This window comes from Dermacentor variabilis, chromosome 1, assembly GCF_050947875.1.
Source record: "Dermacentor variabilis isolate Ectoservices chromosome 1, ASM5094787v1, whole genome shotgun sequence".
Taxonomy (NCBI): domain Eukaryota; kingdom Metazoa; phylum Arthropoda; class Arachnida; order Ixodida; family Ixodidae; genus Dermacentor; species Dermacentor variabilis.
This window is the reverse complement of record NC_134568.1, coordinates 269,489,071-269,515,218: the sequence shown is the minus strand read 5'-3', so window position 1 is coordinate 269,515,218 and position 26,148 is coordinate 269,489,071. Positions and strand designations below refer to the sequence as shown.

At 47.1% G+C, this 26,148-nt stretch overlaps 1 protein-coding gene across 1 annotated transcript in view; it reads right to left on the bottom strand.

The window, feature by feature from the left end:
- LOC142567099 (nephrin-like) overlaps window positions 1-25,904 on the bottom strand; it is a 102,982-nt gene extending 77,078 nt beyond the window's left edge. Inside the window, exons 1-3 of the mRNA XM_075677820.1 lie at window positions 25,679-25,904; window positions 24,801-25,097; window positions 11,178-11,471 (exon numbers count right to left, since the gene is read on the bottom strand). Of these exons, the coding sequence (XP_075533935.1) occupies window positions 11,178-11,471; window positions 24,801-25,097; window positions 25,679-25,904 (817 nt within the window). The remainder of the gene's footprint in view (window positions 1-11,177; window positions 11,472-24,800; window positions 25,098-25,678) is intronic.
- Window positions 25,905-26,148: the final 244 nt, after the last annotated feature.

Below are 26,148 nucleotides of genomic sequence, written 5' to 3'. Positions count from 1 at the left end.
GTCCCCCGACAAAAGCATTGCTATGGCTTTCACGCGGAGGCATATAGACAAATACCCACTAGTGTTGGGTGGTCACACCCTTCCATACGTCAAGACACAAAGGTTTATTGGAGTGACGATCGATAGGAATCTCACATGGTCGCCTCAAGTGAAAAAAACTGAGTGAGAAGATTTCCTCGGCGTCGCACGTATTTCGATCTTTAGCTGGATCAGAGTGGCGCAGTGTCTGTCGATCAGTGGTGCTCCTCCATAAGGCCTATGTTGACGGAACACTACGGCATTACCTATCAGCCCTACACAATATGTCTCCCACAAGCAAGATAAAACTTGAGGCAGCACGAAACAACTATCTTGGGCCTTCCAAAGGGGCCGTGCCACTCAGAAACTGTAGCAGAAGCTCGATGCCTGCCTCTTGAAGGGCTAACTTCGCAAGAGACACTTCGTGTGAACGACGTGTCTGAGGTGAATCCGAAGATCCACTTTTTAAAGGATATTTCTAGAACCCGTGCTACATCTAACTTTGGGCAGGTCGTCGGAAGCATATCTCTTTCGATTCCTACTCAGGCGTCACAAATTGCGCCACGAAACATATCACCCTGGACCCTGTCACCACTGGAAATCGTGCCAAATATCCCTGGAATCAATTCGAAAAAAAAAAATGCCCCAACCACCAGCCCATCAGACAGATTTGCAATTTATGCACAGAGAATACGTGACCGCAACGCACACTTTCATAGATGGCTCTACAGCTCAACGCCGCTCATCGTGCGGACTTTGTGCCCTCTACAAGGCAACTATCCTTGTTTCGTCTTGAACGAGCGATATCATCTACGTCGGAAGAGCGATATGGCATTAAGGAGGCTTTTGTCTATGTACTTCGACAGCAGCCGCCAAAGACATGGGTGATATTCACGGATTCAAAAGCAGCCCTTCAAAGTATGGGGGACAAGCACAAGCGATGTAATAACCAACCTGCAGCATTTGACACTGCCTATCTTCACCACAAAGCTAAAATTTTGGGCACTGCATCCAGTTCCAGTGGATACCTGGCTATGCCAGTATTTCGGTAAACGAAAAAGCGGATGAAGCTGCCCGAAATGGACTCCAACACCGAAATTTCAGAAGTATATTTTTTACCAAAGCCAACGCTTCGAACATGGCAAAAATTATGCCTCTCAAGAAAAAGACTGCCTCTAGAATCTGCGCTTCACCAAGACAGCTTTTTGCGTTATATTGATCCAGAAGTGAAATAGAAAATTCCACGACCACTTCCTCGACATTTAGAGACATCGCACGATCGTCTTCCACTAAACGTGGCTTACACGTTTACACGAGCAATTATCTATACCGCATAGTAGGGCGCACCACTAACCCCTACTGTGATAACTGTGGCTGCTTATAGACAGTGGATCACGTACTAGTTGAATACCCCGCGTACCGCGACGAGAGACATTTTGTTGAACGACAAATGGAAATGATATGTCACGGTCCGTTACCATTAACCAGCATCTTAGGTCCAATGCCTGTCCTACCAGACAGCGCCGGGTTTTGGATTTACTGTTCGAATACCTGTCGGAAATTGGTTTAATCGGAAAGCTTTAAAGGTTTTCAGCATTTGATAGAGAAAAGCCTAAGTTTACCCGTTATTTCACCTGTAAATATTAGTGTCAGGCCCACTTGCGGATTTCATATTTATTTTTGTTCTTTGATTTTTTCCCACTCACCTCTGGAATCTTAATCCGGTTCCCCATCCACATAAAGAATAGCATGCCAGCAGTTGTACACGCGCCGGCAAAATTATTTGTCTAACAAACCATTTCTCTCTCTCTGCTCTTATGAAAAATGCTAGCATTAGAGCTTTTTCATGAATATGGGATTTGTTTTGTTTGACAAGCTACGCCTTAACTTCAAGGACAGTGCGTACAAAAAGCATATATGGGTAAAGGCATTAATTATATTAGTTAATTATTTCATTCATTCATTTCAGTCCATTTGAAAGAAATGAAGGACGCCAAGGTAAAAGCTGCTTTGGTGGACGATGGGCTCCCAGCCACCTCGTAAAATGGCGGCATGGTGTAGCACGAAGAGCATACATCAAGATAGGTGGAAAACCCGCCGTGGTTGCTCAGTGGCTATGGTGTTGGGCTGCTGAGCACGAGGTCGCGGGATCGAATCCCGGCCACGGCGGCCACATTTCGATGGGGGCGAAATGCCGAAACACTCGTGTACTTAGATTTAGGTGCACGTTAAAGAACCCCAGGTGGTCAAAATTTCCGGAGTCCTCCACTACGGCGTGTCTCATAATCAGAAAGTGGTTTTGGCACGTAAAACCCCATCATTTGTTTTAAGATAGGTGGCAGGACATCAGGAACATTTAAATATAACGGATGCAAGCAGCTTGTATTTGTCATAGGCTAGAATGACAAAAAAAAGACAGTGTTGTCGGCATTGCGTACTTCGAGTACCCGAACCTAGCTTGGGTTTTTCTGTAGTGTCGATAGCGTCCTTTGGGCCACTGCATTTGAAGATCCCCATCGAAAGTAATCGGTATGCATGCCTATTTGACTTTGTTTGGGCGCTATTGAGTCTACGTCAGAGTACCCATTTCGGGCATATTTATATGCGTAGGATGTTTTACTTTTGATCGGTGATCGTGTTCCCTAAATTATCGCTGTTATAATATCTCCTTCGTGCAAGATCACGCTTGCTGTACCGGACCTTTCCCGAGCGTTATCCTCACTTGGCGAAATAGCGAGGTAGATGCATCATAATTATAGTGCAGGCGCACCGCTAATGCTGCGTCCATGTATTACAATGACTGGCATCATTTTTCATCCTTCGTATAGCTCGTCGCGCCGAGCGACCGATTCCGGCAATAAAGACGATGCTGCAGCGTTCGATCCAGCGGAGGAAGTGCGAAAACAAGGAAAAAGGAGACGAATCCTTATAAACTGCGGCATTCGTAGTACTTTCTCTCACAGAAAAGAAGGCCGAAAACCGCTCTGGAATTTAAGATAACGCATGTAGAAATAGTCGACGGGCTCGAGTAATCTTGTTTGATTTGAGGACCGCAGAGAGCTCTTACCGATCTCGATAAGTGTTGCTTGGTATTCTGTGAACAATTGCTCGCAATAATGTTTTTGTCTTTGCGTTCTGTCACCATACCGCCTGCCTACGTCTGTCGCTTCCACGGCATGTGGCGAGCGTCCCTGTCACACTAAGAGTGCTGCCGAATTCAGTTTTATGAGGTTGTAGCTTTTGAACAGCAACCACATGAAATGACTTTCGGCTGCGCGAGCCGCACTAGATGTCCTTGTAGTCACTTAGACGAACTGACGCTGCGACGAATACGTGCACGACACACATTCAGTGCCGCTTCTGGTGATCAGCTCCTTCGGGTGTGTGTTCCAAGACGTCGCAGCTATGTAGGCGCCGCGGGACGCGCCAAATCTGAGCATTTCCGGGCGAGGTACAATAGCGAAATCGCTCCCTCAGAACGGGCGATCACCCTGAGTGCGAACTAGGCGCCGAAAGTGGGGAGGTCGTTTCAGTCCGTGCTTATGATAGTAAACAGGCAGTGAACATCAAAATAACTGTATCGATTGGGCAGTGGTGGTTACCTCAAGAAGAGAAAGAGAAGCGATGATGAACAATAAGAGGCAACTACTTCGAATGAAATCGGAATTATAGAATTTTCTAAAAGCTAGAGATAAGAAATACTACAGCAGTGCGGTAAACCAGGTAGTTTAACATATGATTCCAAAGACAATACGTTTGATGCACGAAGATATATGGCTTCTGTCTCACTGCGACACCAGTCATCAGTTTCCTGAGAGTGGCGCGAATGGCATGACAATGAAAATATACATATAGAAAAAGACAGTATTCTTTTTACAAGGGCTGCACTTGACGTAACGCCGCCAACGGTAATCTTCTTTGCTGCAACCGTAGTTAAATATGGATCAAGTTTGTTGATTTAACTCTGTTTTTGTTACGTGGATAACTTTAAAGTTTTATATGGTCCTAGTGATCCGGCACGTTAAGCGCCGCTTCTTGGAAATTCGGTCTTGAATTCACTCGCCTCATCTTATCGCTGCCTGGTACTAACAGTATACGCTACAAGCGAATTCCTTTTGAAATATGGCATACAGGTCGGTAGATATGTTCATTACGACCAGAAACACAAAAGCCACCCCAATCGTATCCGCTGTACTGCAACAACCGAGTCTCTTGAGTCTTGACCATAAAGGCGCTGCAGAAGTGCCTCCGCTCTTTGGAGAGAAATGTCGACTGCAGATGAGTGTCTTCTTCCTTTTTAAACTGCTGCGCTCGCGAACAAACCAGCTCAAGGGGGGGTCACATACGGGTCCAAAGGGCCATCAGCACGAATTCGACGTCCCGGACGTAAGCAAGACAAAAAGAATGAAAGAAAGAAAGAAGCCGAGTAAAACAAGAGAAGGTGCGCTTTTCTCCTGTCGGTTTCTTTCAGAAATTACAGCCAGGAAGGAAAGGAAAAAGTGACGGTAAAGGGGGCACTTTTGGGTCGGGCCTGATCAAGTTGGCGAGATCAAGACCGGACAAGCGGGGGGCCGACCCGCGCGCATTCTCTCAAACGAGGGGCAATTCTGCCGGTCAGTCATCGAGCTGTGCGCCAAGTTGTGGGCGCGCGGGATCCGCCAGCAGGCGGGCGCACAACGACTCCTGCAGGATCCGCGGCCCGGGGTGCAATTTGCGCAGCACGGGGCCGGAGGAGAAAGCGGCAGACAGGGCTCGTCCTCCGCGGCCAGCAGAGTCAAGGAAAACAGGAATCTGGCCTAAGCCAGCGCACACGGTCGGGGGAGGATCCGCGCGCCGCGGCCTCCCGCGACGCTCGCTCACGCACGCACGGCACGAACCTATTTGTGTTGTCCGGCGCAAACAAATCCAAACGGCCGTCCGGGCAGGCGAACTCGCTAAAGTTCTCTGACCGAGAGCAGAGCAAATACCTCCCGCCCCGAATGGCGCGGGGAGTTGGGGGCGGCGGTGGATCCGCAAGCATTACTGCGTTCTCAAGGAGAAAGCGCCTGATGGAGGCAGTTCATTCGACGGGACGTCACACGTGTACGCGATCCGGGACGGAATTGCCGCTCTTCCCATTGTCGCTGGCGGTGCGGCCGCCGCTCACCGGTGAGCGGCGGCGGCGGCGGCGGCGGCCTTCCTTTGTTTCATTGGCCTCGCTTTCTGATCTTCGCGGGAGGACGGAAAAAAAAAAGAGCAGCGCACACACACACGCAAAGAAAGATGTAAGCGACTGCATGGCACTGGCAGTGAAGAGGCCGCCCAGCACTGTCTTGGGGATAATCAACTTTCGGGCGAAAACGTCGCAGGGCTGGAGTTTATATCCGCTGATATTTCTCTCCAGAGTCTCAGCCTGATATCCCGGAGTAATGACATTAGAAGCTTAATTATTTTAAATTCAGTCCCACGCGTACATTTTGTGCGTTCGTGACCAGAACTGCGTCGAACTGTCAGTATACACATACATTCTTCAACTCGTTAACATTATAGAGAAATTTCTAGAAAAGAAAACAAATACCGCGAGCTCGCTACCATTTAAAAAAAAAACCTACTTCGAGTAGGGCGCCTTTCCTAATTGGAGTAATGTGCTGAACTCGTAAAATGAAAAAAGAAAAGAAAGAGAACGACGGTAATGTATGTAAGTGTAAGCGTTACCCATGTTGAGGGTTTTTTGTATCCCTAGGGGACTTGAAGGTAACGGTCCGATAAATGGCACGGAAAGACCTGTGGGGTAGTTGTACAGACAGCCGTTCTTTATAGGAAGTGGCCTATAGTATCATTGTTTCTATCCTTGTCGCGAAAAAGTAACACATGTCAGATGCGCGGTAAAAGAAAAAAAACACCTTAAACAATCTTCTTTTTGCGTGAGGATACACCTTCCTTGTTTCCTTCTGCTTTTGACAACTTTAAGATGACCGATACATGCTGCCAAGCTCCCTCTGGTACCTCGGAGAAGTAGCTTATCAAAAGAATAAAATTATCAATTCCGTGATTCAGATGCACAGAGATCTACTACCATAACACGAATTTTGGTTATCAGATATCTCTTACCCTTCATGGCGACTCGTAGCTCCAAAAATTGAACTTTCGGTTGAGGGACTTATTTGCAAACGAGATATGTTTATGCTAGTAGCACAACAAGTGGCGTTATACCAAATATACTTTCGATACCCTGGCTATATTCAAGCGTACACAGATGGTTATTGCCAAGCAAATTCTTCTACAGCTGCCTTTGTCATTATATAATGGAACCAAATACAAACGTACAAACTATTTCACACGACGTCATCAACAACAGCGGAGCTTTTTCCAATATTGTCTTTGCTACACTACATAAATTTGATGCAAAAAGGGGAACAATGGGCCATCCTTTGTGACTCGCAGGCAGCTTTGTCTTCACTTGACAGTGACATCAGCAATTCAAAAAACATGGTGTTAGTTAACGAGATACTTATGGAACTCACAAAATCAAGTGAAGAAAACCGCACACTAATGTTCCAGTGGATACCTGGCCACTGCAATATCCCTGGGAATGTTGCAGCAGATAAGGCAGCTGGACAAGCGCATGTTAATAACGCCACATAAGGTCTCCCTCTAAAACAAGGCGAATTGCGCCGCATACTGAGACAGATCACAGCCCGTGATAGAAAAGTGACGTGGTTTGATCAGAACACGAAATCTTCCGATTTATTTCACTTTGACCCATCGCTTCAATTTCAATCCCGTCCACACTAAATACAACCCGAGCCTCTGAAACGCCGATTCACCGCCTGCGTCTTGGTACTGCATACACGAAACACTTTCTACATAAAATTTCAAGACCAGATAGTGCGCAATGAACTTGTGGCCACGCTGATTAAGATGTACAGCATCTTCTCCTAGAATGTCCGCGACACGACACACACACAGACAACACTTAGCACTTGATTTAGTGGCCTTAGATCGCAGGCCCTTCATCCTCAGGAAGATCGTAAGTCATTGGCCAATATACTCGTTGGATAGACGAGCGTTACTGGCCCCTCGAAGATTTCTAGAAGGGAGCGATATTCTCGGAAAGTATTGAATAGAGTGTTTAAATGTGATAGCGCATTGTATGTTTTTCTTTTACCTGACTTTGACCAATCCAATACCTGTTTTTTTTGTAACTTCATAAGACTTTAATCCGTTATTTCTTATGTGCCCTTATTTTAGTCTAGCTAAGTAACCGGACTTTGTGTTTACCTTAGTGCACATATGTGACTGGACTCTGTGTTGCTGTGTTACTGAGTTGACTTTCAGTTTTAGTGTTACATTAGTCTACTTACGTGACTGGACTTTGTGTTTGTATGATTTGGAGTTGCCTTTCACTTATAGCGTGACATGAGTGTACTTATGCTACCAGAGTTAGTGTTGTTACGATTTCACTATATTTGTTACGATTTATTCGTTTTTTTTTACATCCCTATGTGAAAAGGAGTAGCCGGCGCCAATTAAAGGTGACAACATCTCCTAAATACCACATGATAAAAAATAAAAATAAAATAAAATTATTTTCAGGCATTTTAATAAGGGACGTAAGTTAAATGCAACATATATTTGTTTTCGAGTGGTAGTATTGCAGATCTCGCAAACATGATGTGCTTGCAGAAAACATAGAACGTATCTGTCGTTCATTTAAACGTGAAATAAAATCAGATGGACTGTGCAAATACAATTTCAGTCCATCTCTTGCAGACTCTCCCCGATTTCGTCGCAAGTTAGCCTAACAGCAACATACGTCTTCATAAGACGTACCTCCACTCGGTGTAGAATAGAGTAGTAAGGAACAGCTAGTGGATTTAATCACCGACAGTCTAATAGCTCTGGGTGCTCTGAGCTTTTAATATGCATTGAAGCCCACTTCAAAACGCGGGAAAAAAAGTCAGATTTTGGAGAAAAGCTTTTCGTACAGTTTCCTTCCTCGATTTTTTTAGTCAGAACAGGCTTTCTCGAATTAAAGAACTCATAGAAAAACCTTTTTCCCAGACGGTAAACGCTACAACAGTCTTGACGCATAGTAGAGAGCAGTCAGCACTTGAACAGGTGTATAAATATTAACGGATGTTCTCCTTCCGCGTTAAACTACACTAATGTGCAGTTGGAAGCGCGAACATGTTCATGTCCTTTATTTAAGTGCCTGATTGACGACGCAAAAGAAAAAGAAGAAAGAAAGAAAGAGACGCCACCGGCTAGCAGATGCCAAACCATTTAATATCACTGAAATTCCATCTCCTTAACGCGACGTCTCGCGCAGCTGAGGAAAGCTGCTTTCCACCTTGAGCGGGCAATTTCGTAAGCAGCATTGCTGCTAATTACTCGGCACTGGCCTGGTGGCATGCTGCAACGCGGTGTTACGCTTCTGTACTGAAAGCTAGATGATGCTACTAAGAAAAATATTGCACCACCGCCATCGCCGCGTAGTAGACATTATCCTGCACCGAAAGAAAACATTCCACCAGTAACGAGTGAGCCTTGTCCGGTTCATCGCCTCCCCACGGGGAAGAGCCTCCTCGTTAACATATGGCCTGCGCGCCAAAACTTCTGCACACGTCACGCCGGGCCAACCGATAGCCCAGGAGTGGCTGTGCTTCTCTCGCTGAACCATTCGGTGGGACAAGAAACAGGCGCTTCTCTTCACTTAGCCCAGCGCGCTGCAACATGGTGATTAAAGGTAATAACATTACCTCCCAGCAGCCTGCTTCAACAGACACCTTTTGGTTTACTCTAACTGGTCCGTTAGTAGTCTTTAGGCAATTAATATAAACACCGTAATCAACATTCCGTTACCTGAGCGAAAAAAAAAGAAAACAGGGTGTTACTAAAACGTAAAGATGTTTCTGGATAATTCGCCTGATTAGAAAATAGTGGAGGTGCTCGGACAGAGAGTCACAGATGATAAAAATCTTGGTTCTGGTTGATACTACCGGTTTCGTGTGCTGTACGTTGCTCACCTCCTTCATGATGAACCGACGTGTCATGCTGCTATATCTCCGTATGTTTGAGAAATATCGCCGCCAGCCATGACGTATGGGTATCCGCGGACAGTGTGGGCCGGTAATTTGCTTGTATTTACTCGCATTTCCTATAGAATTGATGGGAGACGTCGGGAGATCTCACAGGGAAAAAAAAAGTAAGAAGCCAAGATAAAAGAATAAAAGAACGCAATAATGGACACACTAATGCATAATAACAATTACAATTGTCCGAAGCGTCTGTTGCAACAAACCATCAAAAAATTGTTCTTTTATCGGCGCTACATTGTGCCTCGAGCGGCCAGTCGCGCGGCAATTTCGCATGTATTCGCGGGCTTCTTTCACGCTCGGACAAACACTTATGTAGCACGTATCGAGCAACAAAAAGATGTATCGGAAGTTTTTCATGTTGCTCTACACATTTCTGATTGACGCATTTCATCTAATTATATTATTTGAGAAGACGATTAATTAATTAATACTAATGATCTAATTAGGCGGAATGAAGAAAAGTAAACTGATTATCTCTAAGCGACGGCAAACAACATTACCTTGGTTCTAGCTGTCCAGCGAAGTGGCATTTGCATAGTTTTAATGTTTGGCTCGAGCTGCCTGGGACACCCTGTATATGCCCTATAAGATTTCGAGTCTTATCCTTTACCATTGAATACTAATTGCAGAAGATGATAGGTAAAATAAAATAGCAGACCGTCATCTGTGAAAAGTCCACTCGGGGAGGACGCCCGAGCGGGTTTTCAGGCGCCGTGAAATGACTGTTCCCGAAATCAGCTTGACGGTGAAATTCGCGTACAGATAAACAAAATACAGACCGGAGTAGTAGGTTGTCAATCGTACGCGTTCTATCATCGAAAACAAAAGGAAAAAATATTGAGTTTTCATCATAAAATTATTTATTTTTGTCAAAAGTTACGGCAAGATTCATGGCTGGGATTGGGAGATATCCGTGCGTGCCTTGGTGCACCACGTGTGGCCACCGCGCGACAAGAAGTAGTGCGCACAACATGCGCAGTAAATGCGTGCTTCGTGCTGTGAAACACAACGGTTAGTGCTTTATGCGCGCCATGCTGCAATAGTTTTTTTTTTGTTAAAAACGAGGTGGCTTTTTAGAGGCAGAATAAAAGCACGCCCCTCTAAATATATTACGAAATGACACTTAGAAGTTTCTGTATAGGACTGAATCTTTTGCTCTATAGGCTTTGCCCTATGTGTCCAACAAAAGTACCGAACCTTTGATATCGTTCTAAATACCTCGCGAAATATATAATTTTCTGCCTCTTTGGCGCGCACTGGCTAAATTGCGGCTTTTATCGTGTCCACCTGTTTTGTGCGCGCCTATTTACCGTGAGTAATATCGATTTATTCTGTATTGCCTCCATTTCTTTTCAATGTCTTTGGCTTACTGTTCGGAAATCTCGGTCACATTCTTGAACCACGCCACTTGCCAAGCGACTCGGCGTTACCACGCCACTAAACAGCTCCGGGCAGCTATCTCGGAGGGAATTGTTGCCCACGCAACTGTTCACCATTGGCAACGTTCTTCATTTACTTATAAAACAGCCCTCTGAACGCAGGCTAAACTTAACCAAGCGTGACTCGTCAGTTTGCTAAGACGCAGTGTCCCATATTTTTTTTTTCAGCTTGTTTGCTTACCGGGAGGAAGCAGCATACAAGCGGATGAAAAACTCGACTTATTTTTCGATTGAGTTATTATTTCGTAAGCAACGTGCCTCAGACTGCGGTTCGACGCCAAAGGGCGAGCAATAACTGCTATTTTAAACTCCTCGAAACGCTTGTTTGCCTTGAATATGTCGGAATAATCAGCGGCGAAAGAAAAACGAGAAAGAAAAAGAACGAGTTTGGGAGCACACATAGGACTGCAGTGCTAAGCAGTCGACAGAAAATTGCGATATCTTTCTTCTTTGTTCTTGCGGTAAGGCGCCCTCCTTTTCTCACGCACATATTTCTTTTTTTATTCGCCCGAAGTATTTAACCAAAGCTCCATGTGGAGCGCCTAATCTTGTATAGCCTAATCCAATTAGCTATATAAAGTCTAACCGCCAAGGAACCTGCCGCTTCAAAAGTGCCTGGACGAAAGACGGCGAGACTTACGCTGGACGCGCAGGCCAAACCAGGCGCTCTCGGCGACGCCCTCCGAGTTGCCGGCGAAGCACGAGTAGTTGCCGGAGTCGTGGCGGCTGAGCTTCTGGATGGCCAGGAAGTTGTCGTTGACCACGAGCTCCTGGGGTCCAGCCGACGGCACGAGCACGCTGCCGTCGCGCCGCCAGCCCACGTCGCTCACCGGCGGGTTGGCGCGAGCCTTGCACTCGAGAAACACGTCCGAACCCTCGACCAAGCTCGAGTTGCGGTACGGCGGTCCCAGCTCCACGCTGAGGATGGGCTTGTCTGCGAACGTGCGCGTTGGTTGGCTCAGACGCGCCCACCGCACAGCCCGCACATTGCCTTCACTCTCGCGGCCCGTTAAAAAAACACAGGGTGATAACCAATTGGGATAAAGAAAAAAAAAAAGTCGTCTTCGCGATTTGAAGAATAAGAAAGAGAAAAAAAAGAAAGTGTAAAAACCGGAGATTTCGACATTATGGCTCGAATAGGAATCTCACGGCGAGTGCTGCAATGAACGCGGAGTGTTGCGGTTGTTATTTCGGGGAAGGTTATGCCACTGTTTGAGCATTGCTGAAGATGTTGCTGTTTCGCGATATGTTTATCGAGAAAGTCGTGCCTGGTTGCTGTGGCTATGGTTTATTAGTGTTTTAAGCTGAAATATTTAAAATGTGAGGTATACTTTTCTCAGCGATTATCCGAAGACCAATGTCTACCTTTTCTGTCCTTCTTTCTTTCTTTGTTTCTCTTACGATAAAACTTTTGAACGAAAGCTTATTGAAGATTGTCTTTCTGATAATTTTTTCAATCCGGAATCCTCTACTTATACTGCATTATAGTTGCATTAACGTTTACTTTTTATTTTTCGCAATTTCTAAAGTCTGTGCAACTAAGTTATGACCGTTGTTTGCCTTATTTATGGGTGCACAAAGCTATCCGCTAATAAGTGCTGTTTTCCATTGGGTGGTCTCCTTCTCTAATTATGTCAAACCGCACTATTGGTTAGGATCTGCTCTTACAAACATATATAGCGCAATAACTTTCTACTAATGCAGACCCGGAATCCTTACGTCGAGTCCCTAGACGGCGATGCGGTATTAATTACTCGCAGAGGGTGCTACCACACTGTTAATAAAGACACAAATAATTAGCGCGGTATCTTTGAAATGCAATTGGTACATATTGCAGCACTGAAAGTCAGCCATAGAAAAAAAAAGAAAGATAAAAAAAGGAAAAGAGAGTAAGAAGAACCCGCTGTTTCTGTACTGAACAATAAAAAATAAAAAGCAAGATAAAAATGTCTGACGTAAGTTGCGCGAACATATTCTTCGTTAAAAATATAAGAGGAAAAATATCTTCCTGTGCCAGATACCATGTCTGTAAGAAGGTTAAAGCCAAGAAAAGTGCAAGAATAAAAAAGAAATGCTTTAAGTTTAACCAGTACGAAGAAAACAGTGACGCAAGAAACACATACAAGACGAGGGCTATAATAAAAAAAAAAGAAAAGGTCTTTCAAGCACCCGAAAAAAGGAGGATGCACAAATACAGACTGGTTGATCACTGTATTCACCTAGCACTTGCACTTTAAATGTTTCTTGCATCACTGTTTTCACAGCGCCGATTAGGCCTATGACCATGTCGCGTCAACTACTCCGATCCAAAGTTATTGGGGAAGGAATACGCAAAACGAATAAATCTCTTTTTCGACGCCAGGAAGATTTTATCACTCAGTAGGTAACATTCTGCATGACGCAAGTACCCCCAACCTGTACATGATATGGACACGAATGCAATATCAGGGGCACATTTTGGGCCACAAGAAGGAACGACATTCATCCGCCTACAATACGCCCAAACACCACTCGACTTCCTGGCACGCAAGAGCGGTAGTGGCACCCGCACTGACATCGCATCACCGCAGTTGGGGCGCGCCCGAGTTCCCACTGCAGCATGCTCCAGCGCTCCGCTCAGCGCGCGCTATCGCAGGCCAACGTTCGAGAGATTAAACCGAAGCCTGGCACCAAGCTGACGGTTTTTTGTCTAGTCTGTCGGGCACCTGTCTCTAGGCCGCCTGCGTGCCGGCTTTCACTTACTGAGAAGGAGAGCGAGAGAAAAAAAAGAAGACGTGTACACACCCAGACTATTTGCTGTACCCGAATACAACAACTAAAAAAAAAAAGCAAACAAATCGTGATATTGCATAAGACATTTTATGGAATTCGAAGCGCATACGAACATTCTCGATGTCTTGGACGTTCGGCACACGAATGCGAAGAACGCTGCGCTCGCAAAGGCAAGGTTCTTTTGCACCAACCTCTCGGAACACATCAGGTGCATCGAACGCGAGGAATCTGCAGCGGAGGAATCCACTGACGTGCTTAATTTCGTTCACGCTTGTGGTTTTGCATTTCCTCGGTGATACTATAACGAAGCAATTTATGTTCATTAAGCCAGAGTGGACATGTCGGCAAGCAGAGGCGACACATTTAATTACGCATTCATTGGGTCCCAGGCAAGATTTCTGGGAAACCGATCCCGAGCTCTCAAGAACAATAATAGAGGCGGCGAAAACCCATCGGTCTTGCGACTGCTCTTTCGGCCTTCGTTCGCCTGTCCGGGGCGCAATAGCGGGGACCTCTTATTGATTTCGGTCTGCTCGGCAATGCTCGGTAAGCTGAGCACTTGCACAAAGGTCGCGGTGCGCAAAAAGGGGAAAGAAAGCACGAGTGTTGGGACTACACTGACGAGAGAGAGGCATACAATATAATACAAGAGTAATATTATTCGGAATGTATTCCGCAAACAATCTCCCTGCTGAGCCATACCATCGCCGGCCTTGTGCTTTTCTTCTGTTTTAGCGGCACGGCAGTGCTGAATGCTGTAATTACGAAACGTTCTTCTCTTTCTCGCTTTCTCCGTAGCTTTGCGTACCTTTCTCTTGTGTAAGAAGTCTCTATTGACTTCGAAAACGAGCTCATTTCTAATTGAGTTTAGCGAAATAAAGGCTTATTGAGGCCGGTGTCCTTCTTGCTGGCCTCGTTTTCCAAACGAGGAGAGGCGTGCTTTGTGTGCGCGCTGTCTAGGTGAGTAACGCAAGCCGGCCACAGCGGTCATAGTATGCAGTCAAAGAGAGAAGCACGAAAGTAACCAGGCTGGAAAAGTAACGAAAGTAAGGAACGCAGGCGCCGAAATCAGGCTATATAGCGTAGGGCGCGGGGACTAACAATGCAACGCGGGGCTCTTTGAAACTGCTACCAGCCGGAGCGACAGCGGAGCTTCGAGGCAGCCCATAAGAAGTACAAAGCGCGGATTTATCTTCCTTCGTCCGGCAGGGTGAAAAAAGCAGGTCGGCTTGGAGGGGAACAATTCGCCGGATCCGGTGGCCGCGCGCCAGCGAGCCCCCTTTCAATCTCCCCGCCGTCAAGCTTCGCGCGTAACACAATTAAAGCGACGCGCAGCCTCCTGGCTGCTTCTAATCACAGCTCTATTGATTGAAAATCACGTAGTTGGGCAACCCAGCGCCGACGGCTTGCTTCGACGTATGGGCCGAGCGCGGCCGGAGCGACGCCGCTGGAGGCCCGCCCTGCGAACGCCGCTCGCATCTGCTGCCCGGTCTCGCCGGCAGAGAGAAGTTTCGAGAAAGGTGCACCAGGGAATTGGCCAGGCGCGGGTGTTCCCCGAATGACACTGGAAACAGCAAACTAGCGTAGTGTGTGCGCAGCCTGTAGGTGGGTGTAACGCAACCGCAGCAGAACCATCGGTGACTCGGTTTCTTCCGAGTCGGAGCCGAGGTTGCAGGGCGTGGTCCTGGACGTTTGTGGATGGTTGTTCATTACGGTTCGCGACCATGGAGAATAACTTCTAGAGGGCACCAGAAATTTGATATATGTTATTGCTTTCGTTTATGTTGACTGGAACGAAGAGTAGGACATAAGGAAGGCGAAAATTAGCGCCTTTCTATGGGACACTTCCGTTTCAGAAGAGTAAAAGGCTAAAATGGGGCACACCTGGCGATGAGATTATTTAACTTTCATGAGTTTTATCTGCATTGGGTTAATTTTATCTAGATACTTTGGCATCCTGCAGATTGGAGGTCCCACATGTCCGCGTGAATGGGCTTTTGGAAGTGAAAGGTACATAATATAACTAAAACTTTTATAACACATTTAAGCTTCATGGGTATATAAGTGCATATGATTATCACTCAAGGCAAGGATGCCGCCTTACTGCAGCCATAAAGCTTTAGGCGCTTTGTTCTCAAGCAATCTATGACGCTTTTTGATACTGACACTGCAATAACGGCTTTCGTTCAGTAATGAAGGGCATTTGTTACTGCACTTATGCCAAAGTAATGTATCGACTGATTTGTTTTCGTTTAGACTGGAACGTTATTAAGGCCGCGATGGCTGTTAATACAACTGGATTACAATATAAAAAATATTTCACGCAACTTGAACTAAGATTTGTAAAAAAACTGACATTCCTAGACGAGGCAGTGATCGTCAAGTGGAGTCAGCCCTCCAAACGGCGATTGACATGGTTGAAGCCTATCTCCAAGGAACCGGACTGCGCTGTTCACCGGCTAAATCGGAGCTTCTTCTCTACAAGCCCATTCAGCGGGGTCGTCCTCCCAAACACCAATCTGATCACCGACCCTGTGACGCCATCACCCTACGCCTTCAAGATGGCAGTCTTATCCTACACGTCCCTAGTATCTGGGTCCTCGGTCTCACCATCTCTACCAACGGCTCCAACGCCTTGACTCTCAACAAGATCTGTGCCCAATCTCTAAACACCCTACGCCTTCTTAAACGTATCTCTAACCGACGAGGGGGACTCAAAAAAGAAAGCCTTCTCCGTCTCCTGCAGTCCTTTGTCATATGTCATATTACCTACGTTACTGCGCACCTCAACTGGTACCGGGCTGAGCAAAACAAGCTCGACACCTCGTACGAGGGGTCTACTAGCAAGCACTTGGCCTCCTGCAATACACCAGCATTGAACTCTTCAACCAACTGGGAGTTCACAGCACCCTTGCCGAACTCATTCAAGCCCAACAACGCTCCCAGCTTAAACGGCTCACCCTTACTCAAACGGGACGCTTTATTCTATCCACGCTTGCCTTCACCTACCATCAGCAACAGGGCCCCAAACAACCGATCCCGACTGACATCCGCAGCTGGATTTATACAGACCCTGACCCTAGAAACATGCACCCTGACTATAACAGGGCCCGGCGCGAAGCTCGGGCCGGAGCTATCACAAAAGCCCTTGCTCACGTACCTGGCGTCACATTTGTTGATGCAGCCCAATATTGCCACGGCACATGATTTGGGGCCGCCTACACACCCGATGGAGTCCTACACCACGCCTCCAGCGTCACTATCTCTATTGCCGACACGGCTGAAGAAGTGTCCATCGCCCTGGCCACTCTAGATCCCACCTGTCACACCATCGTGTGTGACCCTCGCTCAGTCGTCACTAACTTCAGCAAAGGCCGCATTTCTCCCCAAGTTCTTCGTATCCTCTACCACGCTCTAAAGTAAGCATATCTCCCTGACATGAATCCCGGCCCATGCGGGCCCTGTCCACCCACACCTCCCCAATCTCAACGAGGTCACCCACTCCATTGCGCGAGGCCTAGTCAACCGTGTCGGGGTCATGGAGACGATTTGAACACCAATGGCAATCTGACCACTTAGAACGATCTCGTTAAGGCCTTTTATCTCAGTCGCCGAACCTCCCCCCCCCCTCACGCCAAGTTCAGCCGGGCGCAGGCTACCACCCTGCGTCTGCTACAAACAAACACGTACCCTTCACCCGCCCGCCTTCACCTTATATTCCCAGATGTTTACACTACCCCCAACTGCCGGTGCTGTGGCATTTACCCGGCTACGCTTCCGCATATGCTGTGGGAGTTCCCAGCACAGTACACGCACATTAACACCACGACCTTCTCGTCGAGGTTGCATGAGGCTCTGCGGAGCTCCGCCCTCGACGACTAAACCTGGGCGACCCAGCACGCTCGTGAGGCGGCGGCGAGGCAAGTCGTCGACGTCCCCTCATGGGAGGCTTAGGCCCGGCCATAATAAAGTGCTGGTTGGTTCTACAATAAAAGTTTATCCCCCCCCCCTCCCTAGACGAAAGACACGGAAAGTACTTTTTCTCCGAAACATAACAGTCACAAGAGGCGAGAAAGATTTTGTTTTCAAAATCCGCTTCAGCGTGAACAAAATAGTAACGGACAAAAATTGAAGGTGAATCGAAGGTACTTTCAGCACTGTGTGAAGGTTCTGCAGGAATAAATGTGAATTTTATTTCAACAATTCGGTCATGACAGCCCAGGTTAAATAAATTTAATATGCGCTGCATTGTGCACTATACGCCGTCATACGGTCCTTCACTGCATTAATGACAAGAATGCCACCCGATAGTGCACAGAAGCTTCATGCACGCATGCTCCTTGTGCGGAAGTAAAATGATCACAATGACGCATTATTTTTTCTTGTTTTCACATCGCATGCCAGTCCTAGAAATGAGTAAAAGTTGGCATCCTTGAGAAGAGTGGCGATACAACTGCATTGACGTGGCGCGTTCAATTATACGTCGCCAAAGGTTACTTGACGTAGCCGGTTTGCTGAGGGCGAGGCTGGCATTGCAAGTATTGGAAGACTGTGCGAAACAGCGAAAGAAGGAAGACTGACTACACTCTGGCGTTGCAGGCACTGGAGCACTAGGCACACCAGTGAAACAGCCGATTTATTTGCGTATCCAGCCCAGTTCCTCGCGCGATAAATAATTAATTTTTTAGGTTTTACGGGCCAAAACCACGATCTGATTATGAGGTCCACTGTGCTGGGGGACTCCGGATTAATTTTGATCACTTGGGGTTCTTTCGCGTGCTCCTAATACACAGTACGGAGGGGTTTTTACAGTTTGACTCATCGAAATGCGACTGCCGAGGCTGGTATTATTTGATCCCGAGACCTCGGGCCTAGCGGCCCAATACCATAGCTACTAAGCCACCACGGCGTGCGTGCGATAATTAAGCCTAAAATACTTGTCAGAGGGAATGTCAATCTCTCGACATCGAGAAATCTTTACACGCTGTAAAATGGGGTCAACACGTTGTAAATGACACAAAGGTGTCACGATGTGCTTGTGAGAACGCATTTGTCGAAGGAAAGGCTTGACATGCTATTACAGCTCTTTTCCTTCGTAAAGCAATATCTCGTAGCTTTTTAGATAAAGAAAAGTATTGGACAAATTAACTAGCCCTCGTAGAAGAACTCGGCGACAAAGGCTTCACAGTAAGGTTTCAGTGGATCCTCTCCCACATTGGTACTGCTGGCAATGAAAAAGCTCATGCTCTTGCATACGCAGCGCTCCATCATTCTCCCAAAGTCAAGGTCCCAAAGAGTAATCAAGTTAAAAATTCTGACATTCGAAATCCCTTAGGGTCATTTCGGATTCCACCGCATATACCCTGCGTTACCAAAAGATTTCGTCTAGAGGAAGCCTCACTTATATATCGAATAAGGACAGGATCTGCTGGTAAACCAGCATGCTTATTTAAGACTCTCCGAACTGTACGGCATGCGACGAGACAGGAGGCTTTGAACACTTTCTGTAGTCGTGCCCGAAACACCGAGATGAAAGGGTCGCTCTACTGGAGAACCTGCCGAAGAAGGACCTTCCGCATGCGTGCTTGCAAGGACCTGTGTTCCCAGAAGGATCAGTTAGAGCCCGCAAAAAGCTTCATGTCTTATTATTGCGTTCTTAAGTGAGACTGGTTTGATGGACATGTAGTGAAACATCCCAGTGATATTGTAAGAGACACTCGGGTAGAGCAATTGCCGGCCTTGATCGCCAGGCTAAACCCGCCTGCTGGTTTTACTTGGTTGCAAGGAAAAGTGGAGGGGGAGGGGAGCGAGGAGGGCGCAAAGAGGGGCGGTTTCTCGAAGATTTTGTACCGATTATACCCAAACAAACCGGTTTATTTTCATGTACAACCATGACGAACTCGAAATATATACGCTGCCCATGTGACACAAAATCTGCCCACCGTTCACTGTTTCTCCCAAGTGTTCAACTGCTTGTAAAATCCCCTTGGTGTTGCGCATCCCTGGATATTTGCTCAACATTCAAGAGTAATCGAACCCCAGCTATCTGTATTGTACGTGCTATATGTTTTTTTTGTAACAGCCCCCTAAACTGATGGAAAGAGGATTGCGTAAGCACTTACTTCAGAAGTCTGTGGGAAAAAAATTAAAATAAAGGCAGTTGAGAATGTGTGTCGTCACATTACTGGTGGCATGCGGTGAGAGAGTGTTGTATTGGTACATTGACTTTTTTCTCAGATTGCAAAAGGCTTACAGCTGAGAGGAGAGCGAAAGCAGGGGCACGGCGAGTGCCACTCCTTCCCGCTGCGCTTGCGAAGTGAGTTTGAAACATCCCCCGGCATTCCCGAGGTGGCAGGGTCGCACCTGGCGGTTGACTAGAGCTGGCGAACGGTCCGGTCACGAGCCAATGGGTCGGCGGGCGTGAGCCATCGATCGGGCGCTGTGGCTGTGGACTTTTGAGCCTCCCCAGCTAAGCAGAACGTGAGCCCGGGGTCGAACCTGTCCTGCCGCACGGTGCAATGGGGCGCGAAAGATAGAGGACCGGTGCGCTGGCCCGACCTCAACAATGTGCGGACTCGGCGCGGCGGCCGTCCGCGTTTCATGAGCGCGACGTGCAATCAAGGCGGCCAGGAGTCTGCGATTGAATTCACGCACGCCCGCTCGTCGTCGTCGGTGTGACCGAAGCTCCGGCTAAACCGGCTACGCAGGAGCAAAGAAAACTGAACGGGCGACAACACGCACGCGCATACGCACACACACACGCACACACACAAACACACACACACACACGCAAAAAGAGAATGAGGCGAAGGAGGAATCGGCCACTCGCCTTAAACGACGCTGACAGAGATTAATCTTCGCGAAGCGGGAGGCCGCTGCGACATTGGCGCTCTTTTCTCCTTCCGTCTCGGTGAAAAACGATTTAGCGTCGTTAGAGAAGCGCAGCCCGGTGTATCAAAGGAGAACTGCTGCTCTCCCCGGCTGCTATAAGCGAGGAAGCCTCTTCAGTGGGCTGCGCGGAATCTTCTTCAGGCCGCAGGGAACTGCTGTAGCTCGCTCTGCGGAGATAGCAGAGCCTCTCACCCCACCGCCCTCTTCTTTCTGAGCCCAGGTAAGATAGCCCCCTTGGGCCGTCGCAGACGCCTCGGGAGACGCGGCCGTCTGCTCCGAGCCGACTCCGCTAACAAGGCACCCTCCCACGACGACGTGGACGGGCGGCTGCCTGGCAAGCCAGGTGCACCAACCCACTCCTGGCTACCGGTCTTTCTTCCGAAATTGCAGCGTGCCTCGTTCAAAGTTCTGGTGACATATGATAAGAGGAGGAACTCGAAACAACGTCGACCATTTAACTTCGAGAAACAATGAGTGATGTGAGGCCAGTGCAAGCTTTCCTTCTGATGAAATATGTTTCTAGAACATTGCTATGTTTCATACTGATTGTGAACTGAGAAGTTTAATGTAGAGTTTTCACTGCTTAAGCCTAGCTGTCAGTTGGGAATAAACAATCAGAACTACTCGTAAAAAGAAGCCAGTGCCACAAGCCTCGAGGACTAACATTATCGTGTGCTCTGTCAAGTTCAAAAAAGGTTTTTTCTTGCACAGAATAGTCTACTAAGTGAGAGTGCGTGGGAGCACGCTCACTACGAGGGTCACAAATCTTAAGTAGGCAAAAATAAGAAATAACAATTTACTTGGCCTTCGAATGGTCATTTTTACAATGGAAGCCTGGAAGTGCAACTGTGTTGCGGTTTTCATGAAAACAGCCCGACTGTGAGTTAGGCCGCCACTGCAAAAAACTTGGCGAAAGCATCAGTCAAATGGTATGTGAATAATGTCTGAAAATTGGTCCTGAAGTAAAGAGCCAATAATACTGCCCTTGTCTCTTTGAGCTTCCCCACAAATAATGCCTAAGCGCGTCAGTCTGATTTTGCAAGTTGGTATACAACACAGAACCTAATGCAGACCTCACAGCAATGGCCGAATGCTTTAAAAATAATAATAAAGAAAAGAATAAAAAGAATAAAAGAAAATAAGCAGTTTTTAGTGGTTACCCTGGCGTTGAACTCATTTACTGTCAGCAACAGGCTGTCACATTTGGACCGCGATCTTCTAAAAAAATTTTTCACGATGCACACATCATCGTGTTCGTTCGGTAATGACTGTCATGGCCATCGAAATATATGCACAGCTGTGACCACTTTCAGTGCCTGTGCGGAGCGCTACGAGTTGTGCAGATCGCCAAGCGTGCATGTTACGCGACAGCGCAGAGAATAGCGCGTGTGGCTTGCGTGGGGATGCATGTTCGATTACAGTTCGAATCCTGGTGGTGGACAAAGCTTTATGTTAAGCATGCAAGGGATGATTTCGCTACGCGCCGTGTGTTCGGCCGACGCTTTTATGTAACACTTAATGTTTATAAGACCGTCGTATATTGTACGCAATATTAGCAGGTAAACTGCAACCTAGACTTGGAAAGCGTCCTTTGGCTGTAAGGGTCATATTTTCAATTAGAAAGCTAACTTGCCCATTTCGCCCACATTTATTTATTTACTTTTTTTGCGACTTCACGTAACATAGTACTGCAAACTACCCTGTAAAGCGTGCTTTGTCTGTAAGACCCACATGCTCAATGTGAAACAAACTTACTCATTTCGCCCGAATTTTTTATTGCTGCACCAAATAACATAGTTCCGTAGACTAGCCTTGTAAAGTAGTTTCTTTTTCCCAGGCTGATGTTGACTGAAAAAAAAATTAAAAAAGAAAGCAGAAGACGTGCAGTTTTGTCCGTAACACGAAGCTGTGACTGGATAGCTGGTGAATAAGCCTTAGACTGTGTCGCGTGGTGTTTGTTGGAGTGAACAGGGGCCCGATCGGAGATCGTTGTTCGAAACGCGCGCTCAGTTTGCGTTAATTTCACCTCACGCGATTGGTCTAGGTCGCGCCGAGTCGCCAGCCGCCGGGCGCGGCTGACGGCTCGGCGCGGCCTAGGCCAAAATTGCCGTGCGACTGGGTGCTCGAGGCACTTTGTGTGCATTCGGGGGCTTCTTTCACGCTCGGAAAAATACTTCTATGTCGCACGCACTGAGCAACAGAAAGGTGTAGCGGGAGTTTTTCATGCCGCTCTACAATTTTGTCATTGACACTTTTATTCTAATTTAATATTTGAGAAGTGGTATAATTAATTAAGACAAATTGTGTAATTACGGGGAATCCAAAAAATAATCTGAGTATCTCCAAGCGACGGTAAATAACATTACTTTGGTTCTGTACAGCTTCGTGGCAGTCGCATCTTTTTTAAATCTTGGTGCACGATAATTGGGACACCCTGTATAGTGATTCTACTTACCCTCATTTTTCTTTTTGCTTTCCTTCGGCAGAAATTTAAGAAAGAATATCCTGTGGTAGACAGCACAATTCCTGCTGTTCGTGCGAATTGCTTGAACAGGTAGAAATTATTAGCACGATAAATCACAATGTTCAACCACATAACAAGTACAATTATGTTAGTTATTTTTTATTCAGTAGCCTAGTAGTAAACACTGCACTTGTGGAGCGGCTGCCGGGATGTAATTAGTATATATCTACTTAGCAAGAGAGAGAGAGAGAATGAAGAGGAAAGGCAAGGAGTGTAGCCAGATATGAGTCTCCGGTTTGCTACCCTACACTGGGGATGGGGGATTGGGGTTAGAAAGATGACAGAGAGGAAAACGAAAAAATAAATAAAAAAATTAAACTTAGCAAACACCCATTAATTCCCACCCAGTATCGACATAAATGACAGCAATAGCTGCTACGAAATGCGCTGGCGTTAAACTTACCATTTTGTTTAAAAACCATCTCTGTGCCCTACGGGACAAAATTAAGAGCAATGCCAATGTTTTTTGGGGCACATTTTGGGATGAATATCTTGAATCTAGCGACAAAAATCCGAGGACACCCAAGCGCTTCTGAGTTGTGAATGTGAAATCATTAATGTGCAATTGATCGCCGCTGAACGGTCCTTCGAGTTATGAACTCCTCGCAAGCAAGCGAGCGCGTCGAGACGCTTGGCGCGTTTTGATTTGGCCTTGCCGCGGCGCAATGAGAACGCAGGCGACAGCTTGCGCGGACAAGGAACGCGCGGATGACGTCTCGTCGCGGCGATGCCCTCTGCCCTCACGCAATATCGTGGCAGCAGGTGTTTTCTTTGACCCGCTTTGCTCCGTCGAGGCGCGCTCGTGACGTGGCGTCGCAGCCAATGGGACTTTAGGTGCCGTTTCGCTGCTACCGACGCCGGCTTTCTCGCTCAATGGGCCATTTGATGTTTTCACGTCGCTCTTGTCCCCAACAGAAGCAGTAAGTAGGAATAGGCGGAAAGACAGGGAGGTTAGCCAGTTCTCAGACCGGCTGGCTACCCTGTGCTCGAGAAAGGGCGTAAGGGGAGTCAAATATAATAGAAAAGAGTTACTACAAAAAAAGGAAACAATAGCAAAAAAGGGGGGGGGGTGAGGAAAAAAGAATACGGCACTGTTCAAAGTCTGTCTCTAAGACCAGTTCTTCTCAAGAAGCGCAACAACGCTTTAAAAGCCTTCTGTGCTGAGGACGCTCTCGGACACTTGTCCCAGTACCCTTACCTCCTAGAACGGGCGTTTGTGAAAACTGTCTAACACTCTTTGGAGTTTTTTCGGGGTCGCACTGAAGCGAGGACACTCCCACAGAACATCGGCGATTGTTTTTTTGCACCTATAGTTATCGCATGGAGGGCTGTTGGGTATTCCGATTCGAAATGATTAAACATTCGTGAAGGCCACGCCAAGCCACAAGAGGCACAGAAGCATCTCCTCAGCACTAGATAGTTCTGACGGAAGACGTAGTCGTAGATTCGGATCCAAGTTGTGGAGATGAGTGTTGGTGTATGCCTTCGAGTTACACTGTGCAAATGTAAGTTCACATGTGAGCGAACGAAGTCCTGTATCTGCGTCTGTTCCGGATAACGTGCTCTGTTCCGTTCCCAACAGAGCCATGTCTGTGCTGATGCACAAGGAACTTAACACGCTTACAATTACACACTCATTGTACCGCGGAGGTAGATTACGCTAAATGTACATTCCAATTTCTATAATTATAAACAAAGGCATCGTCGGCGCTGATGTTGCTATTGCGCAGCCAAGCTCGCATAAAAAAGAAAAAAAAATAGCTGCAGCGTTGAATCTCTCATAAACCGGCTCGATGCGGTGGAAACTGCACATCAACCAACGCATTCGGCACGGGGCTACGTAGGATCACTCACAAACGCGTTCCCTGGTAGATGTAGGCCTTTGCTTCGAATGCTCATTGAACATGAGCTGATTAAATCTAGCAGTTTCAGTCTAGTACTGCGAGGAAGGAAAATATTGGAATTTTAGCAAAATTTCTATCGAGGTTATCACGCAAGTTGCTGGGCCAGTTGCTATCTACTGCAAGTTTTTTGCAAGATGGAGTATCGCGCCTGCACTCAGTCGGGTACACTTACAGTAGATGCGCATGACCCAGACATCTTCGGCCACCGCACCGGGCAGCAGCGGGTTTTGGGCCCGGCACATGAGCTGTAGGCCATTGTCGGCGCTCGTTGGCGTAAAGTTGACAACCGAGGTGGTGACGTTGCCGTCCGCCGACACGTGGTTGAAGGTCTGGTTGAGCTGGACGCCGTTGCGCCACCAGCTGATGGTCGCCGGCGGCCGGGATCCCATCGCTTCGCACACGATTTCCACCGGGATTCCGGCTGACAGGGGCGTGTCGCCGCGCCGCACTACAGCATCCAGAGGGCGCACTGCAAAAGCGGTAAACAACAGCATCATCATAATCATGGTCACCATCATCATCATCATCATCATCATCATCATCACAAAGAGAGCATCTTGATCCGAGGGAGAACTGATGTGAGGCACGCTTATAGGTCGGTCCATTCGAGTCTTGCCTGTCTGCGGCACACTTCGGACACCGTGGCTGCTTTATAGCAGCCGCGAACTCACCATCATAACATGGTTCTAACAACTTTGAACGCAAAGTGGCCGGGCTTTTCTGACATTGTTCATTAGAACTTGATGACTGTAGTGCTGCCTTTCAGGAAAACGCGCTGACGTTTGAAAAATACTTTCCAACCTAAATAAAAGCACGTTCTTGAGTCTACACTTTTTAACCGCAAACCTACAATAAATTCCTTAGTTGAGCAGCGAAAGAGTTTTCGCGTAAATCAAGCAAAACTATCAACGTAGCAATGTAAAACGGCGTCACCTCCAATTTGTCCGGAAATTAACCTTGAATATTTGTTACTCCAAGTTGGTATATTTGCACTAGAATGTGATAGAAGCCTACAGAAAAGCTCCCTGGTCTATAGGCACTGCCACTCACAGATCATTTCGAGCTTGACGGACGAAGCGACGGCCGCCGAGATGTTGTTGGACACCTGGCAGGTGAAGACTGAGAGCAGGTCTGAACGCTCTAGCCTCGAGATGATAGCGTCACTGCGGATGTTACCACGGGTTGACGTGCGGGTCAGGTTGGTGATAACCTTGCCGTTCCTGAACCACGTGATGGATGGACTCGGTTTTCCTGGAAGAGAACACCAGACAGTCATGGTTATGCGGGTAAACAGGAAACCCTGAGGAAAAATGGAGCAAGAAGACAAGGATCGACTTTGATAAAGTTCGTAGAATGAAAGATACGCTTGTGTATAGCGCATTTTTTATGAACGCGATCATCGAATCATGCGTCAGTACACGACATACGTGATCACAATAGTAACCAGCGCAGCAAGGCCGCTGCAGCGAGGGACAGTTTGACTGCCGCGTATCCATTTTTATGACCTCATCTCAAGGACA